Source organism: Salvelinus namaycush, chromosome 26, assembly GCF_016432855.1.
Source record: "Salvelinus namaycush isolate Seneca chromosome 26, SaNama_1.0, whole genome shotgun sequence".
NCBI classification, from domain to species: Eukaryota; Metazoa; Chordata; class Actinopteri; order Salmoniformes; family Salmonidae; genus Salvelinus; species Salvelinus namaycush.
Genome location: NC_052332.1, coordinates 40,103,969 through 40,121,377, shown reverse-complemented (window position 1 = coordinate 40,121,377; position 17,409 = coordinate 40,103,969). Strand labels below are relative to the sequence as shown.

The 17,409-nt window shown below is 42.6% G+C and overlaps 1 protein-coding gene across 1 annotated transcript in view; it reads right to left on the bottom strand.

Moving 5' to 3' along the window:
* Positions 1-17,409, bottom strand: part of synj1 (synaptojanin 1) — a 120,216-nt gene that overhangs the window by 79,859 nt on the left and 22,948 nt on the right. Inside the window, exons 4-6 of the mRNA XM_038965429.1 lie at positions 12,682-12,949; positions 6,182-6,407; positions 5,364-5,447 (exon numbers count right to left, since the gene is read on the bottom strand). Of these exons, the coding sequence (XP_038821357.1) occupies positions 5,364-5,447; positions 6,182-6,407; positions 12,682-12,949 (578 nt within the window). The remainder of the gene's footprint in view (positions 1-5,363; positions 5,448-6,181; positions 6,408-12,681; positions 12,950-17,409) is intronic.

The following is a 17,409-nucleotide window of genomic DNA, read 5'->3' as shown; positions in this document are numbered from 1 at the left end:
ATGGTTTACTACACAGCCATGCAGCTGGAGTCTATACTGCCATGGTTTACTGCACAGCCCTGCTGCTGGAGTCTATACTGCCATGGTTTACTGCACAGCCCTGCTGCTGGAGTCTATACTGCCATGGTTTACTACACAGCCATGCTGCTGGAGTCTATACTGCCATGGTTTACTGCACAGCCCTGCTGCTGGAGTCTATACTGCCATGGTTTACTGCACAGGCATGCTGCTGGAGTCTTGACAGCCATGGTTTACTACACAGCCATGCTGCTGGAGTCTTTACTGCCATGGTTTACTACACAGCCATGCAGCTGGAGCCTTCACTGGGACTTTTGTTTTACTGCTACTAGAAACCAGTCCAGGGGGTGTACTTGTACATCAAGCTGCCTCACGCCACACAAATAGAAGATAGGCTCCTGCCCTGTGGGCCGTTCTGGCTCGGACAAGGCTACTTACAACTTACTACCAAAGTAACCTTGTCCCCTGGCTAAATTGCCAGAGAGACAGCTGATGGATGGGATTACTACCAAAGCCTCTTCCGGTACCTGGTGGTTCAGCCTGTTTTTAAATCAGACAACTCCTCTGTGTCCATTCATTGTCATGTATGACTTGTCTACCATAGAAGAACCTGTCTCTCTGTATGACTTGTCTACCATAGAAGAAGATGTCTCTCTGTATGGCTTGTCTACCATAGAAGATGCTGTCTCTCTGTATGGCTTGTCTACCATAGAAGAAGATGTCTCTCTGTATGGCTTGTCTACCATAGAAGAAGTTGTCTCCATGTGTGACTCATCTACCATAGAAGAAGTTGTCTCCATGTGTGACTCATCTACCATAGAAGAAGTTGTCTCCATGTGTGACTCATCTACCATAGAAGAAGTTGTCTCCATGTGTGACTCATCTACCATAGAAGAAGTTGTCAAACCCCTCCAGTCTCCTCCTCACACACACAGAGCCTTCAGAAAATATTCAGACCCCTGGACTTATTCCACATTTTGTTGTGTTACAGCCTGAATTCAAAACGGATTAAATACATTTTCTCACGACCCTATCGTCACACAATACTCCATAACGACGTCACAATACTCCATAATGACATCACAATACTCCATAATGACGTCACACTACTCCATAATTGTCACGTTCCTGACCTTATTTCCTTTGTTTAGTCTTTGTTTAGTTGGTCAGGACGTGAGCTGGGTGGGCATTCTATGTTTTGTGTTTCTATGTTGGGTTTATTGTTTGGCCTAATATGGTCAATCAGAGGCAGGTGTTTGTCATTGTCTCTGATTGGGAACCATATTTAGGTAGGCTGTTTTCACTGTTTGTTTGTGGGTGATTGTTCCTGTTCATTGCGTTCTTTGTTTTCACTAGGTTCACATGTTTAGGTCTGTAGCGTCGTTGGTTTCATTCTGTTTATTGTTTTTGTTTGTGTTTAATAAATGTTCCAATAAATATGGAATCGTACCACGCTGCGATTTGGTCCTCTTCTCCTTCCAACGACGAATGCCGTTACAATAATGACATCACAATACTTCATAAGGACATCACAATAATCCATAATGATGTCACAATACTTGCACATGTATTGAAAATGAAATACCTCATTTACATAAGTATTCACACCCGAGTCTATACTTGCAGAAGCACCTTTGGCAGCGACTACAGCTGTGTCTTTCTGGCTGAGTCTCTAAGAGCTTTTCACACCTGGATTGTGCAACATTTGCCCATTATTCTTTTCAAAATTCTTCAAACTCTGTCAAATTGGTTGTTGATCATTGCTAGACAACCATTTTCAGGTCTTGTCATAGATTAATGTCAAAACTGTAAAAAAAAATAAAAAAAATAAAAAAAAATTGTAACAAACTATTGAAAATTCTATTGTGTTATTTAAAATAAAAATTGAATGTTACCTTAGACCGTCATAAACATAACCAAATGATCATTTAAAAAAAAATCGCGATAATATATATAAAACGTATTAATTAGACTTTTAGAATGTTGCAGTCCTTATGACTGCTCATTAGCTTGACTGGGGGGTCCCTCGAGGCCCAGTGATTTTACTATTAAGTACATTTTTACTCCTGATTTTATTTAGGTTTTGCCATAACAAAGGGTTTGTATACTTATCGACTCAAAACATTTCATAGTTTCATTTTTAAATCATTTGTAAAAATGTCTCAAAACATAAATTCTACTTTGACATTATGGGGTATTGTCTGATTAGGCCACTGACACAAAATCTAAATAGAATCCATTTTAAATTCAAGGCTGTAACACAATAAAATGTGGGAAAAGTCCAAGGGTGTGAATACTTTCTGAAGGCTCTGTAACTTTCAGTGACGGATGGTATTAGCGGAACAGCTCTCTGCCATGTTGGTTTCCATCCACGCAGTGACTCACAAAAACAGCTTGTTGACGAGAGGTCGAAGGAGAATGGCAAGAATCGTACAAGCGCAGTACCAGTACAACAGTTGTGAACAGAACAGCACTTTGGAACCCACAACACTGATGGGCTATTGCATCAGACGACCACAGCTAAAAACTCCTATCAGCTAAAAACAAGAAGTGGCTCCAGTGGGCACGTGATTACCAACACTGAAAAATGGCATGTTGCGTCATGCTGATGGCAGAATAACGATTTGGCATAGGCAGCATGAGTCCATGGCCCCATCCTGTCTGTTGTCAGCAGTACGGGCTGGTGGTGGTGGTGTAATGGTGTGGGGAATGTTTTCCTGGCACACGTTAGGTTCCTTGATACCAATTGAGCAACGGTTCCATGCCCCGAAGAATTCCGGCTGTTCTGGAGGCAAATGTGGGTCCGACAATGGTACTAGATGGGTGTATATTCTAGAAAAGGATCAGCCAGCACAATGTTAAAATATATACACTACCTTTCAAAAGTTTGGGGTCACTTCGAAATGTCCTTGTTTTTGAAAGAAAACCAAGTTTTTGGGCCATTAAAATAACATCAAATTGATCAGAAATACAGTGTAGACATTGTTAATATTATAAATGACTATTGTAGCTGGAAACGGCTGGTTTTTAATGGAATATCTACATAGGCGTACAGAGGCCCATTATCAGCAACCATCACTCCTGTGTTCCAATGGCACGTTGTGTTAGCTAATCCAAGTTTATCATTTTAAAAGGCTAATTGATCATTAGAAAACCCTTTTGCAATTATGTAAGCACAGTTGAAAACTGTTGTTCTGATTAAAGAAGCAATAAAACTGGCCTTCTTTAGACTAGTTGAGTATTTGGAGCATCAGCATTTGTGGGTTCGATTACAGGCTCAAAATGGACAGAAACAAATAACTTCCTTCTGAAACTCGTCAGTCTATTCTTGTTCTGAGAAATGGCTATTCCATGCGAGAAATTGCCAAGAAACTGAAGATCTCATACAACGCTGTGTACTACTCCCTTCACAGAACAGCGCAAACTGGCTCTAACCAGAATAGAAAGAGGAGTGGGAGGCCCCGGTGCACAACTGAGCAAGAGAACAAGTACATTAGAGTGTCTAGTTTGAGAAACAGACGCCTCACAAGTTCTCAACTGGCAGCTTCATTAAATAGTACCCGCAAAACACCAGTCTCAACGTCAACAGCGAATAGGCGACTCCGGGATGGTGGCCTTCCGCTGCAAAGAAACCTATACTAAAGGACACCAATAATAAGAAGAGACTTGCTTGGGCCAAGAAACACAAGCAATAGTCATTCTCCAAATTAGAAATTTTTGGTTTTAACCGCCATGTCTCTGTGAGACGCAGAGTAGGTGAACGGGTGATCTCCACATGTGTGGTTCCCACCGTGAAGCATGGAGGAGGTGGTGTGATGGTGCTTAGCTGGTGACACTGTCTGTGATTTATTTAGAATTCAAGGCACACTTAACCAGCATGGCTACCACAGCATTCTGCAGCGATACGCCATACCATCTGGTTTGCGCTTAGTGGGACTATAATTAGTTTTTCAACAGGACAATGACGCAACACACCAGGCTGTGTAAAGGCTATTTGGCCAAGAAGGAGAGTGATGGAGTGCTGCATCAGATGACCTGGCCTCCACAATCACCCGACCTCAACCCAGTTGAGATGGTTTGGGATGAGTTGGACCGCAGAGTGAAGGAAAAGCAGCCAACAAGTGCTCAGAATGTGGGAACTCCTTCAAGGCGGTTGAAAAAGTATTCCAGGTGAAGCTGGTTGAGAGAATGCCAAGAGTGTGCAAAGCTGTCATTAAGGCAAAAAGTGGCTACTTTGAAGAATCTAAAATATATTTTGTTTGTTTAACCTCACTAGGGTAGGGGGCACTGTTTTCACCTCCGGATGAAAAGCGTGCCCAAAGTAAACTGCCTGCTACTCAGGCCCAGAAGCTAGGATATGCATATCATTTGTAGAAAATAAAAATAATGTCTGTGAGTATAACAGAACTGAAATGGCATTCGAAAACCTGAGGAAAATCCAATCAGGAAGTGCCATTATTTTGAAATCGCTGTTTTTCCAATGAAAGCCTATCCACCATTTAAAGGGATAGGAGCCAGATTCCGTTCCCTATGGCTTCCACTAGTTGTGAACAGTCTTAAGACATTGTTTCAGGCTTTTATTCTGAAAAATTAGGGAGAATGACAACTTTGAGTGAGTGGATAGTGGGATGTCCCCAGAGCTGTTTGCTGCGTGCGACCGAGAATGCGCCTTTCTTGTTTTTCTTTTATATTGACGACGCTATTGTCCGGTTGAAATATTATCGATTATTTCGGCTAAAAACAACCTAAGGCTTGATTATCTGCCTGTTGTGACCGCATTTAAGCCATTGGAGTACTGAACAAAACGCGCCAACAAAATTGAGGTTTTTGGATATAAAGAGGGACTTTATCGAACAAAACAAACATTTATTGTGTAACTGGGAGTCTTGTGAGTGCAACCATACGAAGATCATCAAAGGTAAGTGATTCATTTTCAAGCCTTTTTGAAATCTGACACAACGGCTGGATTAACAACAAGTTAAGCTTCATTTTGATGTATTACACTTGTGATTTCATGAAAGTTAAATATTTACAGTATTTATTGAATTTGGCGCTCTGCAACTTCACCGGATGTTGGCCAGGTGGGACGGTAGCGTCCCACACCCCCTAGAGAGGTTAACACTTTTTTGGTTACTACATGATTCCATATGTGTTATTTCATAGTTTTGATGTCTTCACTATTATTCTACAATGTAGAAAATAGTATAAAAATCAAGAAAAACCCTTGAATGATTAAGTGTGTCCAAACTGTTGACTGGTAGTGTATATAGTTTGAGTGCGCAATCCTATTGAAGTAAATATTTACAGCTTCCATATTATTGTCAGGTGCCGACCCATCGTCTTACCTGTATTCCTGGTTGCTCCCAGAACAGAGGAATGGAACCACGGATCTGGATGAAGGAAGACACCTGGTCATCCAGGAAGATCACCTGCAGACAGAAGAAGACAGAAGAAGAAGGAAGAAGAAGATAGAAGAAGAAGACAGAAGGAGAAGACAAAAGAAGAAGAAGAAGACAGAAGGAGAACAATACTTTAGTCATCTCCCAGGCCCTCCGACATACACACCCATACATTTATTTATTTTAAATTTTTTAACCTTTATTTAACTAGTCAAGTCAGTTAAGAACAAATTCTTATTTTCAATGACGGCCTAGGAACAGTGGGTTAACTGCCTTGTTCAGGGGCAGAACGACAGCTCGGGGATTCGATCCAGCAACCTTTCAGTTACTGGCCCAACGCTCTAACCACTAGGCTACCTGCCGCACCATACTATAGTCAAATAGATATGCATGGACGCACAGACTCAGACACTAGTGTGGATAGGCTGGAGTAGAGGACAGCCACAGTGCCGACAGAAACGTTTGTTATTCCCTTCTGTAACTGTTGTGATTAAGGTTGGTATAAAATCAAATATGAATACATAGGACAGTGTTAATGTTGATATTACAGACGGGAACGATTAATTAAATATCAGAACGGAAGTTAGTATTCGATTAATTGGGAGAGTATACCTTTTTAGATAATTACAAACCCTTTAGAAAACTATGCTACAATAGATTATTACATTTGAAATGTGTATAAAATAAACATTTTTATGACAGTGTTTATGTAAAAGTAGCCCACCGGTCTAATGTCACCTCCTTCCCTCTCCCTCCAGACCTACCTGTTCAGTCTCTACGAAGTTGGCCACCTGTCCGTCATCGTTGGCCCCTCGGACGTTGAAACGCGTCCCGGCCCTCTCTGAGCTGAGGCGGGAGATGACGCAGGCCTTGGCCTGTTTGTGACCTGCGTAGATCGTCCTGATCTCCACCCCGCCACACATCAACCTCAACAACCAGTCATCACAGTTCACACCGTAGTGCTTTAGGTGAAGGTGAAGGGACTGGTTCCTAGGGGGAGACGAGAGACACGTCAACCTCCACACACAGGTGCGTGTCATAAGAGCCATGATGCACTAAGCACAACACCAGCAGATCAGCCACAATATGAGACGGCATGAGGTGCAAAATGAGCTTTAGGATAATGAGGTGCAATATGAGCATTAGGATAATGAGGTTCAATATGAGATTTAGGATAATGAGGTGCAAAATATGAGCATTAGGATAATGAGGTTCAATATGAGATTTAGGATAATGAGGTGCAATATGAGCTTTAGGATAATGAGGTTCAATATGAGCTTTAGGATAATGAGGTGCAATATGAGCTTTAGGATAACGAGGTTCAATATGAGCTTTAGGATAACGAGGTTCAATATGACTGTCAAGTTGTCTAGGTGTTATAATTATTTCAGCTCTGCCCGAACTTGAAAACGGCTTGCTCAACACGTGAAGGATGCAAAGGGACAACTCAATTCCTTTCCAGTGTTTTATTATGGTTTTGATGCCATTTGTTGAATATGTTGAAACAGTTGATTTGTTGAATAGAGTAGTTGAATGACAGAGGAATAAGGATCTGAAAGCATTCAGAAACAACCTTGAAGCAAGGAGGGCAGGATTTCTCACAAGGCAAAGAATTGCAGAAGAGGATAAAGACAGAGGGAGAGTGCCGCAGATGCCCGTGCCAGCTCCACAGCCGACACTGAGAATAAAACCAACCTGTTTACCCAGGTTCAGTGGGTATAAAAGGAATTTCCATCGATGGAGGAGAGACTGGGAGAGTCTACAGAAGCAGGGGGAACCAACAGGCTCAGTCGAAGTAAAGAAGATCCAACTCCTTGACAGTGTAGATGAGAGAATGTGCAGAGACCTCCGTTTGTCTACTTACAATACTGCTGAGGACATGTTCATGGTGCATGAGAACAGGTATGGAAACAAGTCTACAATTGCCTTGGAGATAATTGAGGATCTGGAGAAAATTCCTGCTTTAAGAGCAAATCAGCCAAGGAAAGTTATCGACATGATCCAAACTATAGAGAAGGCACTGGATGATCTCACAGAGCTTGGAGGCACAGGAGCCATCAACAACCCTCTAGTGATCAAATCCATAGAAAGCAAGTTACCTGATAACATCAAGCGAGATTGGCTTGTCTTCATGGTTAACCCGAGGAATAATGTCACGTCGGACAATCACTTTGAAAACCTTCTTAAATTCCTGAAAACACAGGAGGAAATTCTTGAAAAATTAGAGCAGCTGGGAGTGAGTGAAAAGCCAGAAAATAAATATGCTTGTGTGGAGAGAAAATATGTGTCCACACGTTCCACAAGGAAAGGCGGCTGTGTTGTCTGTGGAGATGAAAAGCATAGAGAAAAGATCTTCTTTTGCAAGCGTTTCAAAGAACTGAAGCCCGTGGAAAAGTTGGATGCTGTAGAAAAGCTGGGGGCCTGCAAGAGGTGCTTGGTCTGTCATGGAGAAGATGATGAATGCAAAGACACTTACCTGTGCAGGAAAAGAGACTGTAAGAAAGACCATCATTTCTTTCTTTGTCTGAAGGGATATTTCAAGAGGAGTGACTCATACAGAAGACAATCTAATGTGAGAAGGTATACGCTTACAGAGGAGCAGGAGGAATTTGTATCTAAGCTCTCCCCAGAGATGGCAGAGAAATTCAAGAAAGCATTCACCAACATCACTGCGAAAACAAACTGTGTCGAAAAGAATCAGCTGGGAGTGACTGAGTCAAGTGCAGTAGAAGAATTGCCAGTTATTCTAATGCTGCTCAAGGTAACTGCCAATGCAGGACAAAAAATTGGAATCCTGATCGACTTGGCATCGGACACAAACTACATCACTCACAGAGCTGCCAGAAGATTAAATCTTCGAATTGAAAACATCACTTTAGTTGTTCATGGAGTCGGAGGAATGGCCATGAAGGTTAGAACCAGAAGATATCTCCTCAGAGTGAGGTTCAAAACGCCCATAGGCACGGAAAGAGCTCATGAGCTTATCTGCTATGGTTTGAATGAAATTGCCAACATCCACAGAGTCATCAAACCTGAGCAACTCAAGAAGTAAACGGCTTTGCACAACCTGGGAGGAGAAGGACTCTTCACATGGAGTGAGTTTCAAACATTTTTCTACACGGCTGCTAACCTTGCCAATGAGAGGCCCATAGATGCAAGAACTCAAAGCCGGGAGGACTGCATAGAATACATCAGCCCAAATTCCCTTCTGCTTGGACGGATTGGACCCAGAGGAGATCTTGGATGCTTTGATTTTGAAAGCTACTCATACAAAAGATTGAGAGCTATCCAAACAGAAGTTGACCGGTTCTGGAGGAAGTGGAGTCAGTTAGCTGGGCCCAATCTATTCGTGAGGAGTAAATGGCACACAACACATAGGAATGTGGCTGTTGGAGATGTTGTCTGGCTGGCTGACCAAAATGCCTGGAGGGGTCACTACAAACTAGCCAGAGTCATCAGTGTCAACATTGACAAGAAGGGCATCGTCAGAGATGTGCATGTCAGAACTTTTCCCAGCTACCCAGTCCCAACTGCGAAGCCTGCTCAGGAGAAGTCAAAGAAACTCTCAACTAAAATACCTGCTACAGTTCTTCATAGGGATGTCAGACGCATCATTGTTTTACTTCCTGTTGAAGAAGGAAGAGCCTGATAGCTGAAATCGAACCTGCCCCAACACCGAGGTTCGTGTGACCTCCTTGGGTTCAAGAACCAGGAGGTCAAGTGGGAGGTGTTGCGTCAATAAACAGAACACTCAAAACATGAGCACAATGGCAGCTCTTCCTTTAAAGAACTCCAGGCCTCAAGAGGGCAGATAACCCAAAAACACGGGTGGAACTAAAAAAATTGAGCCAGGATTTCTGGAGGGACTACTTTTACATGCGCACCTGGCAGATAAGCATGGGTATAAAATGTTTGGGCTTAGCTTTGCTTGGGTCCTCAACATACAAACAGCTCATTGTTCAACCCTAAAGACGCAACTGGTATGTAATGTTTGGAATTATTTATTATGTTGCATCCAGTGCTTAGCACAATTTACATGTTTAACTCTGGTAGGAGTGGTGACTTCTTTTGTTGTGGATATTTTCTGACTGCAGAAGTAATTGCTTGAAGTGCTAGATTGAATTGTTTAAACGTTTACTTTATTCAAAGCCATGCTTTGTTGCTGTGTCATGCATTGTTTATTGTGTAAAATAATGCATGTTTATTCTCTGTTTAAGGTTATCAACCTATTCCTATTCCTATTCTTATTCCCTATTCCTTATTCCTCTGTCATTCAACTACTCTTTTCAACAAATCAACTGTTTCAACATATTCAACAAATGGCATCAAAACCATAATAAAACACTGTAAAGGAATTGAGTTGTCCCTTTGCATCCTTCACGTGTTGAGCAAGCCGTTTTCAAGTTTGGGCAGAGCTGAAATAATTATAACACCTAGACAACTTGACAATGAGCTTTAGGATAACGAGGTTCAATATGAGCATTAGGATAATGAGGTTCAATATGAGCTTTAGGATTATGAGGTGCAAAATGAGCTGCAATTATGAGGTGCAATATGAGCTGCAATTATGAGGTGCAATATGAGCCTTAGGATTATGAGGTGCAATATGAGCATTATGATAATGAGGTTCAATATGAGCCTTAGGATTATGAGGTGCAATATGAGCATTATGATAATGAGGTTCAATATGAAAGGGGATACCTAGTCAGTTGTACAACAATGCATTCAACTGACATTTGTTGCTAGGATTATGAGGTACAATATGATGTATGGTACAATAATACGATAAATATGATAAACCATTTGTATTGAGGTTTACATTTTAGTGATTGAACAGATGCTCTCATCCAGTAAGTGCATTCATCTGAAAGTAGTAGCAGCAGCAAGACGAGACTAGGTAGGACCTAGGTTAGGACTAGGTAGGAACTAGGTTAGGACCTAGGTTAGGACTAGGTTAGGACTAGGTTAGGACTAGGTAGGCACTAGGTTAGGACTAGGTTAGGACCTAGGTTAGGACCTAGGTTAGGACTAGGTTAGGACTAGGTAGGCACTAGGTTAGGACTGGTTAGGACCTAAGTTAGGACTAGGTAGGAACTAGGTAGGAACTAGGTTAGGACCTAGGTTAGGACTAGGTTAGGACTAGTTAGGACCAGATAAGGACTAGGTAGGACCAGATAAGGACTAGGTTAGGATTGGTTGGAACTAGGTTAGGACTAGGTAGGACCTAGATTAGGACTAGGTAGGAACTAGGTTAGGACTAGGTAGGACCAGATAAGGACTAGGTAGGACCTAGGTTAGGACTAGGTAGGACCAGATAAGGACTAGGTTAGGACTAGGTAAGGACTAGTTAGGACCAGATAAGGACTAGGTAGGACCAGATAAGGACTAGGTTAGGACTAGGTAAGGACTAGGTTAGGACTAGGTAAGGACTAGGTAGGACCAGATAAGGACTAGGTAGGACCTAGGTTAGGACTAGATAAGGACTAGGTAAGGACTAGGTAGGACTAGATAAGGACTAGGTAGGACCAGATAAGGACTAGGTAGGAGCTAGGTTAGGACTAGATAAGGACTAGGTAGGACCTAGGTTAGGACTAGATAAGGACTAGGTTAGGACTAGGTAGGACCAGATAAGGACTAGGTAGGACTAGGTAAGGACTAGGTAGGACCAGATAAGGACTAGGTAGACCAGGTTAGGACTAGGCAGACCAGGTAAGGACTAGGTAGACCAGGTTAGGACTAGGCAGACCAGGTAAGGACTAGGTAGACCAGGTAAGGTAGACCAGGTAAGGGCTAGGTAGACCACTAGGTAGACCAGGTAAGGATTAGGTAGATCAGGTAAGGACTAGATAGACTAGGTAGACCAGGTAAGGACTAGGTAGACCAGGTAAGGACTAGGTAGACTAGGTATGGACTAGTAAGACATCATACTCAATCACTTTCAGCGAAACATTTTTCTGATTCTCAGAATCACTTTAATATTGTGAGTATAAAAATTTAATTGTCCCCACCAGAAGAAGCTGTTATAGAATATATATATATATATATATATATATATATATATATATATATATAATATGTGTTCCACTCCCCACTAGAAGAGGTTAGTATATATAATATGTGTTCCATTCCCCACTAGAAGAGGTTAGGATATATAATATGTGTCCCACCAGAAGAAGAGGTTAGTATATATAATATGTGTCCCACTAGAAGAAGAGGTTAGTATATATATATATATATAATATGTGTTCCACTCCCCACTAGAAGAAGAGGTTAGTATATATATATATAATATGTGTTCCACTCCCCACTAGAAGAAGAGGTTAGTATATATAATATGTGTTCCACTCCCCACTAGAAGAAGAGGTTAGTATATATATATATAATATGTGTTCCACTCCCCACTAGAAGAGGTTAGTATATATAATATGTGTTCCACTCCCCACTAGAAGAAGAGGTTAGTATATATAATATGTGTTCCACTCCCCACTAGAAGAAGAGGTTAGTATATATATATATAATATGTGTCCCACTCCCCACTAGAAGAAGAGGTTAGTATATATATATATATATATATAATATGTGTCCCACTCCCCACTAGAAGAGGAGGTTAGTATATATATATATATATATATATAATATGTGTCCCACTCCCCACTAGAAGAGGTTAGTATATATATATATATATATATATATAATATGTGTTCCACTCCCCACCAGAAGAAGAGGTTAGTATATATATATATAATATGTGTTCCACTCCCCACTAGAAGAGGAGGTTAGTATATATATATATATATATATAATATGTGTTCCACTCCCCACTAGAAGAAGAGGTTAGTATATATAATATGTGTTCCACTCCCCACTAGAAGAAGAGGTTAGTATATATATATATAATATGTGTTCCACTCCCCACTAGAAGAGGAGGTTAGTATATATATATATATATATATAATATGTGTTCCACTCCCCACCAGAAGAAGAGGTTAGTATATATATATATAATATGTGTCCCACTCCCCACTAGAAGAGGTTAGTATATATAATATGTGTTCCACTCCCCACTAGAAGAAGAGGTTAGTATATATATATATAATATGTGTTCCACTCCCCACTAGAAGAGGAGGTTAGTATATATATATATAATATGTGTTCCACTCCCCACTAGAAGAGGTTAGTATATATATATATAATATGTGTTCCACTCCCCACTAGAAGAAGAGGTTAGTATATATATATATATAATATGTGTTCCACTCCCCACCAGAAGAAGCGGTTGTCTGTGGTGTCCTCCTTGATCCGGCGGTGGGCGTTGAGGCTGAGGTCCATGCTGATGCCGCTAGAGGACCAAGCGAAATAAAAGTTCCCAGAGTTCAGGACTTTCCTGACATCAGCGATGCGGTCCTCGTCACTCGGGTCGTTCTTCAGAGAAACAAACTCTGTAGACGTGACCCGGAACACCTCAGAGTCTTGCACCTTCCCTACGGAGCTACAGCCTGCTGCTACCACCAAGCTGTGGAGCATGGAATCACCTGGAGAGAGGGAGGAGGGGGGGAAGACAGAAAAGGAGATGGAGGGGAGGATGGAGAGGAGAGAATGAGGAAAGGAGGAGATAGTGAGGAAGAGAGGAGGATGAAGAGAGGAGAGAGGGAGAGGAGACGAGGAGAAGGATGAAGAGCGGGAGAGGAGACGAGGAGGAAGAGAGGGAGACGAGACGAGGAGGAAGAGAGGGAGACGAGACGAGGAGGAAGAGAGGGAGACGAGACGAGGAGGAAGAGAGGAGAGAGGGAAAAGGAGATGAGGAGGAGGAAGAGGAGGAGAGGAGACAAGGAAGAGGAGGAAGAGGAGAGAGGGAGAAGGAGGACGAGAGGGGAGAGGAGACGAGGAGGAAGAGAGGGAGAAGGAGAGGAGACGAGGAGGAAGAGAGGGAGACGAGACGACGAGGAAGAGAGGAGAGAGGGAAAAGGAGATGAGGAGGAGGAAGAGGAGGAGAGGAGACAAGGAAGAGATGAGAGAGGGAGACGAGGAGGAAGATAGGAGAGAGAGCAGGAGAGGAGACACGGAGGGAGAGAGGACAAGGAAGAGAGGGAGAAGGAGTGGAGAACGAGGAGGAAGAGGAGAGGGAGAAGGAGTGGAGATGAAGAGGAGGAGAGGGGGTTGAATGATAAGACAGAGAAAAGGAGGAAGAGAAGAAGATAGTGGGGAGATGGAAATATCAGGAGGGAAAGATAGAGACGATAGGATGAGAAGAGATAGAGGGAGAGGAAGAACCGTGTGTTAAACCCCATGCCATCATACTGTCATTACCAGTAGAGGGTTAACTGAGCTTGCTGTTTGCCTGCCTTCCTTCCTTCCTTCAGAGTCAGTAAACAGGTAGTGTTATATCAACGTGATCTGATCTGTAAAACTGGCTTTAATCTGTTTAAAGCGTAGCTTCCTACCATGTTATCATAAAAGGCAGGCCTTCAATATCAAGCAGAGGGCAGGAGACAGAGAAGCTCTGCAGTCAACAGGCAGGATTTACTATAGACTACAGGCTCCTCACAACCCTACAGTTCAACAGGCAGGATTTACTATAGACTACAGGCTCCTCACAACCCTACAGTTCAACAGGCAGGATTTACTATAGACTACAGGCTTCTCACAACCCTACAGTTCAACAGGCAGGATTTACTATAGACTACAGGCTTCTCACAACCCTACAGTTCAACAGGCAGGATTTACTATAGACTACAGGCTTCTCACAACCCTACAGTTCAACAGGCAGGATTTACTATAGACTACAGGCTCCTCACAACCCTACAGTTCAACAGGCAGGATTTACTATAGACTACAGGCTCCTCACAACCCTACAGTTGAACAGGCAGGATTTACTATAGACTACAGGCTTCTCACAACCCTACAGTTCAACAGGCAGGATTTACTATAGACTACAGGCTCCTCACAACCCTACAGTTCAACAGGCAGGATTTACTATAGACTACAGGCTCCTCACAACCCTACAGTTCAACAGGCAGGATTTACTATAGACTACAGGCTCCTCACAACCCTACAGTTCAACAGGCAGGATTTACTATAGACTACAGGCTTCTCACAACCCTACAGTTCAACAGGCAGGATTTACTATAGACTACAGGCGTCTCACAACCCTACAGTTCAACAGGCAGGATTTACTATAGACTACAGGCTTCTCACAACCCTACAGTTCAACAGGCAGGATTTACTATAGACTACAGGCTTCTCACAACCCTACAGTTCAACAGGCAGGATTTACTATAGACTACAGGCTTCTCACAACCCTACAGTTCAACAGGCAGGATTTACTATAGACTACAGGCTTCTCACAACCCTACAGTTCAACAGGCAGGATTTACTATAGACTACAGGCTTCTCACAACCCTACAGTTCAACAGGCAGGATTTACTATAGACTACAGGCTTCTCACAACCCTACAGTTCAACAGGCAGGATTTACTATAGACTACAGGCTTCTCACAACCCTACAGTTCAACAGGCAGGATTTACTATAGACTACAGGCTCCTCACAACCCTACAGTTCAACAGGCAGGATTTACTATAGACTACAGGCTTCTCACAACCCTACAGTTCAACAGGCAGGATTTACTATAGACTACAGGCTTCTCACAACCCTACAGTTCAACAGGCAGGATTTACTATAGACTACAGGCTTCTCACAACCCTACAGTTCAACAGGCAGGATTTACTATAGACTACAGGCTTCTCACAACCCTACAGTTCAACAGGCAGGATTTACTATAGACTACAGGCTTCTCACAACCCTACAGTTCAACAGGCAGGATTTACTATAGACTACAGGCTCCTCACAACCCTACAGTTCAACAGGCAGGATTTACTATAGACTACAGGCTCCTCACAACCCTACAGTTCAACAGGCAGGATTTACTATAGACTACAGGCTTCTCACAACCCTACAGTTCAACAGGCAGGATTTACTATAGACTACAGGCTCCTCACAACCCTACAGTTCAACAGACAGGATTTACTATAGACTACAGGCTTCTCACAACCCTACAGTTCAACAGGCAGGATTTACTATAGACTACAGGCTTCTCACAACCCTACAGTTCAACAGGCAGGATTTACTATAGACTACAGGCTTCTCACAACCCTACAGTTCAACAGGCAGGATTTACTATAGACTACAGGCTCCTAACAACCCTACAGTTCAACAGGCAGGATTTACTATAGACTACAGGCTTCTCACAACCCTACAGTTCAACAGGCAGGATTTACTATAGACTACAGGCTTCTCACAACCCTACAGTTCAACAGGCAGGATTTACTATAGACTACAGGCTTCTCACAACCCTACAGTTCAACAGGCAGGATTTACTATAGACTACAGGCTTCTCACAACCCTACAGTTCAACAGGCAGGATTTACTATAGACTACAGGCTCCTCACAACCCTACAGTTCAACAGGCAGGATTTACTATAGACTACAGGCTTCTCACAACCCTACAGTTCAACAGGCAGGATTTACTATAGACTACAGGCTCCTCACAACCCTACAGTTCAACAGGCAGGATTTACTATAGACTACAGGCTTCTCACAACCCTACAGTTCAACAGGCAGGATTTACTATAGACTACAGGCTTCTCACAACCCTACAGTTCAACAGGCAGGATTTACTATAGACTACAGGCTTCTCACAACCCTACAGTTCAACAGGCAGGATTTACTATAGACTACAGGCTTCTCACAACCCTACAGTTCAACAGGCAGGATTTACTATAGACTACAGGCTCCTCACAACCCTACAGTTCAACAGACAGGATTTACTATAGACTACAGGCTTCTCACAACCCTACAGTTCAACAGGCAGGATTTACTATAGACTACAGGCTTCTCACAACCCTACAGTTCAATAGGCAGGATTTACTATAGACTACAGGCTTCTCACAACCCTACAGTTCAACAGGCAGGATTTACTATAGACTACAGGCTCCTAACAACCCTACAGTTCAACAGGCAGGATTTACTATAGACTACAGGCTTCTCACAACCCTACAGTTCAACAGGCAGGATTTACTATAGACTACAGGCTTCTCACAACCCTACAGTTCAACAGGCAGGATTTACTATAGACTACAGGCTTCTCACAACCCTACAGTTCAACAGGCAGGATTTACTATAGACTACAGGCTCCTCACAACCCTACAGTTCAACAGGCAGGATTTACTATAGACTACAGGCTTCTCACAACCCTACAGTTCAACAGGCAGGATTTACTATAGACTACAGGCTCCTCACAACCCTACAGTTCAACAGGCAGGATTTACTATAGACTACAGGCTCCTCACAACCCTACAGTTCAACAGGCAGGATTTACTATAGACTACAGGCTCCTAACAACCCTACAGTTCAACAGGCAGGATTTACTATAGACTACAGGCTTCTCACAACCCTACAGTTCAACAGGCAGGATTTACTATAGACTACAGGCTTCTCACAACCCTACAGTTCAACAGGCAGGATTTACTATAGACTACAGGCTTCTCACAACCCTACAGTTCAACAGGCAGGATTTACTATAGACTACAGGCTTCTCACAACCCTACAGTTCAACAGGCAGGATTTACTATAGACTACAGGCTTCTCACAACCCTACAGTTCAACAGGCAGGATTTACTATAGACTACAGGCTTCTCACAACCCTACAGTTCAACAGGCAGGATTTACTATAGACTACAGGCTTCTCACAACCCTACAGTTCAACAGGCAGGATTTACTATAGACTACAGGCTCCTAACAACCCTACAGTTCAACAGGCAGGATTTACTATAGACTACAGGCTTCTCACAACCCTACAGTTCAACAGGCAGGATTTACTATAGACTACAGGCTTCTCACAACCCTACAGTTCAACAGGCAGGATTTACTATAGACTACAGGCTCCTAACAACCCTACAGTTCAACAGGCAGGATTTACTATAGACTACAGGCTTCT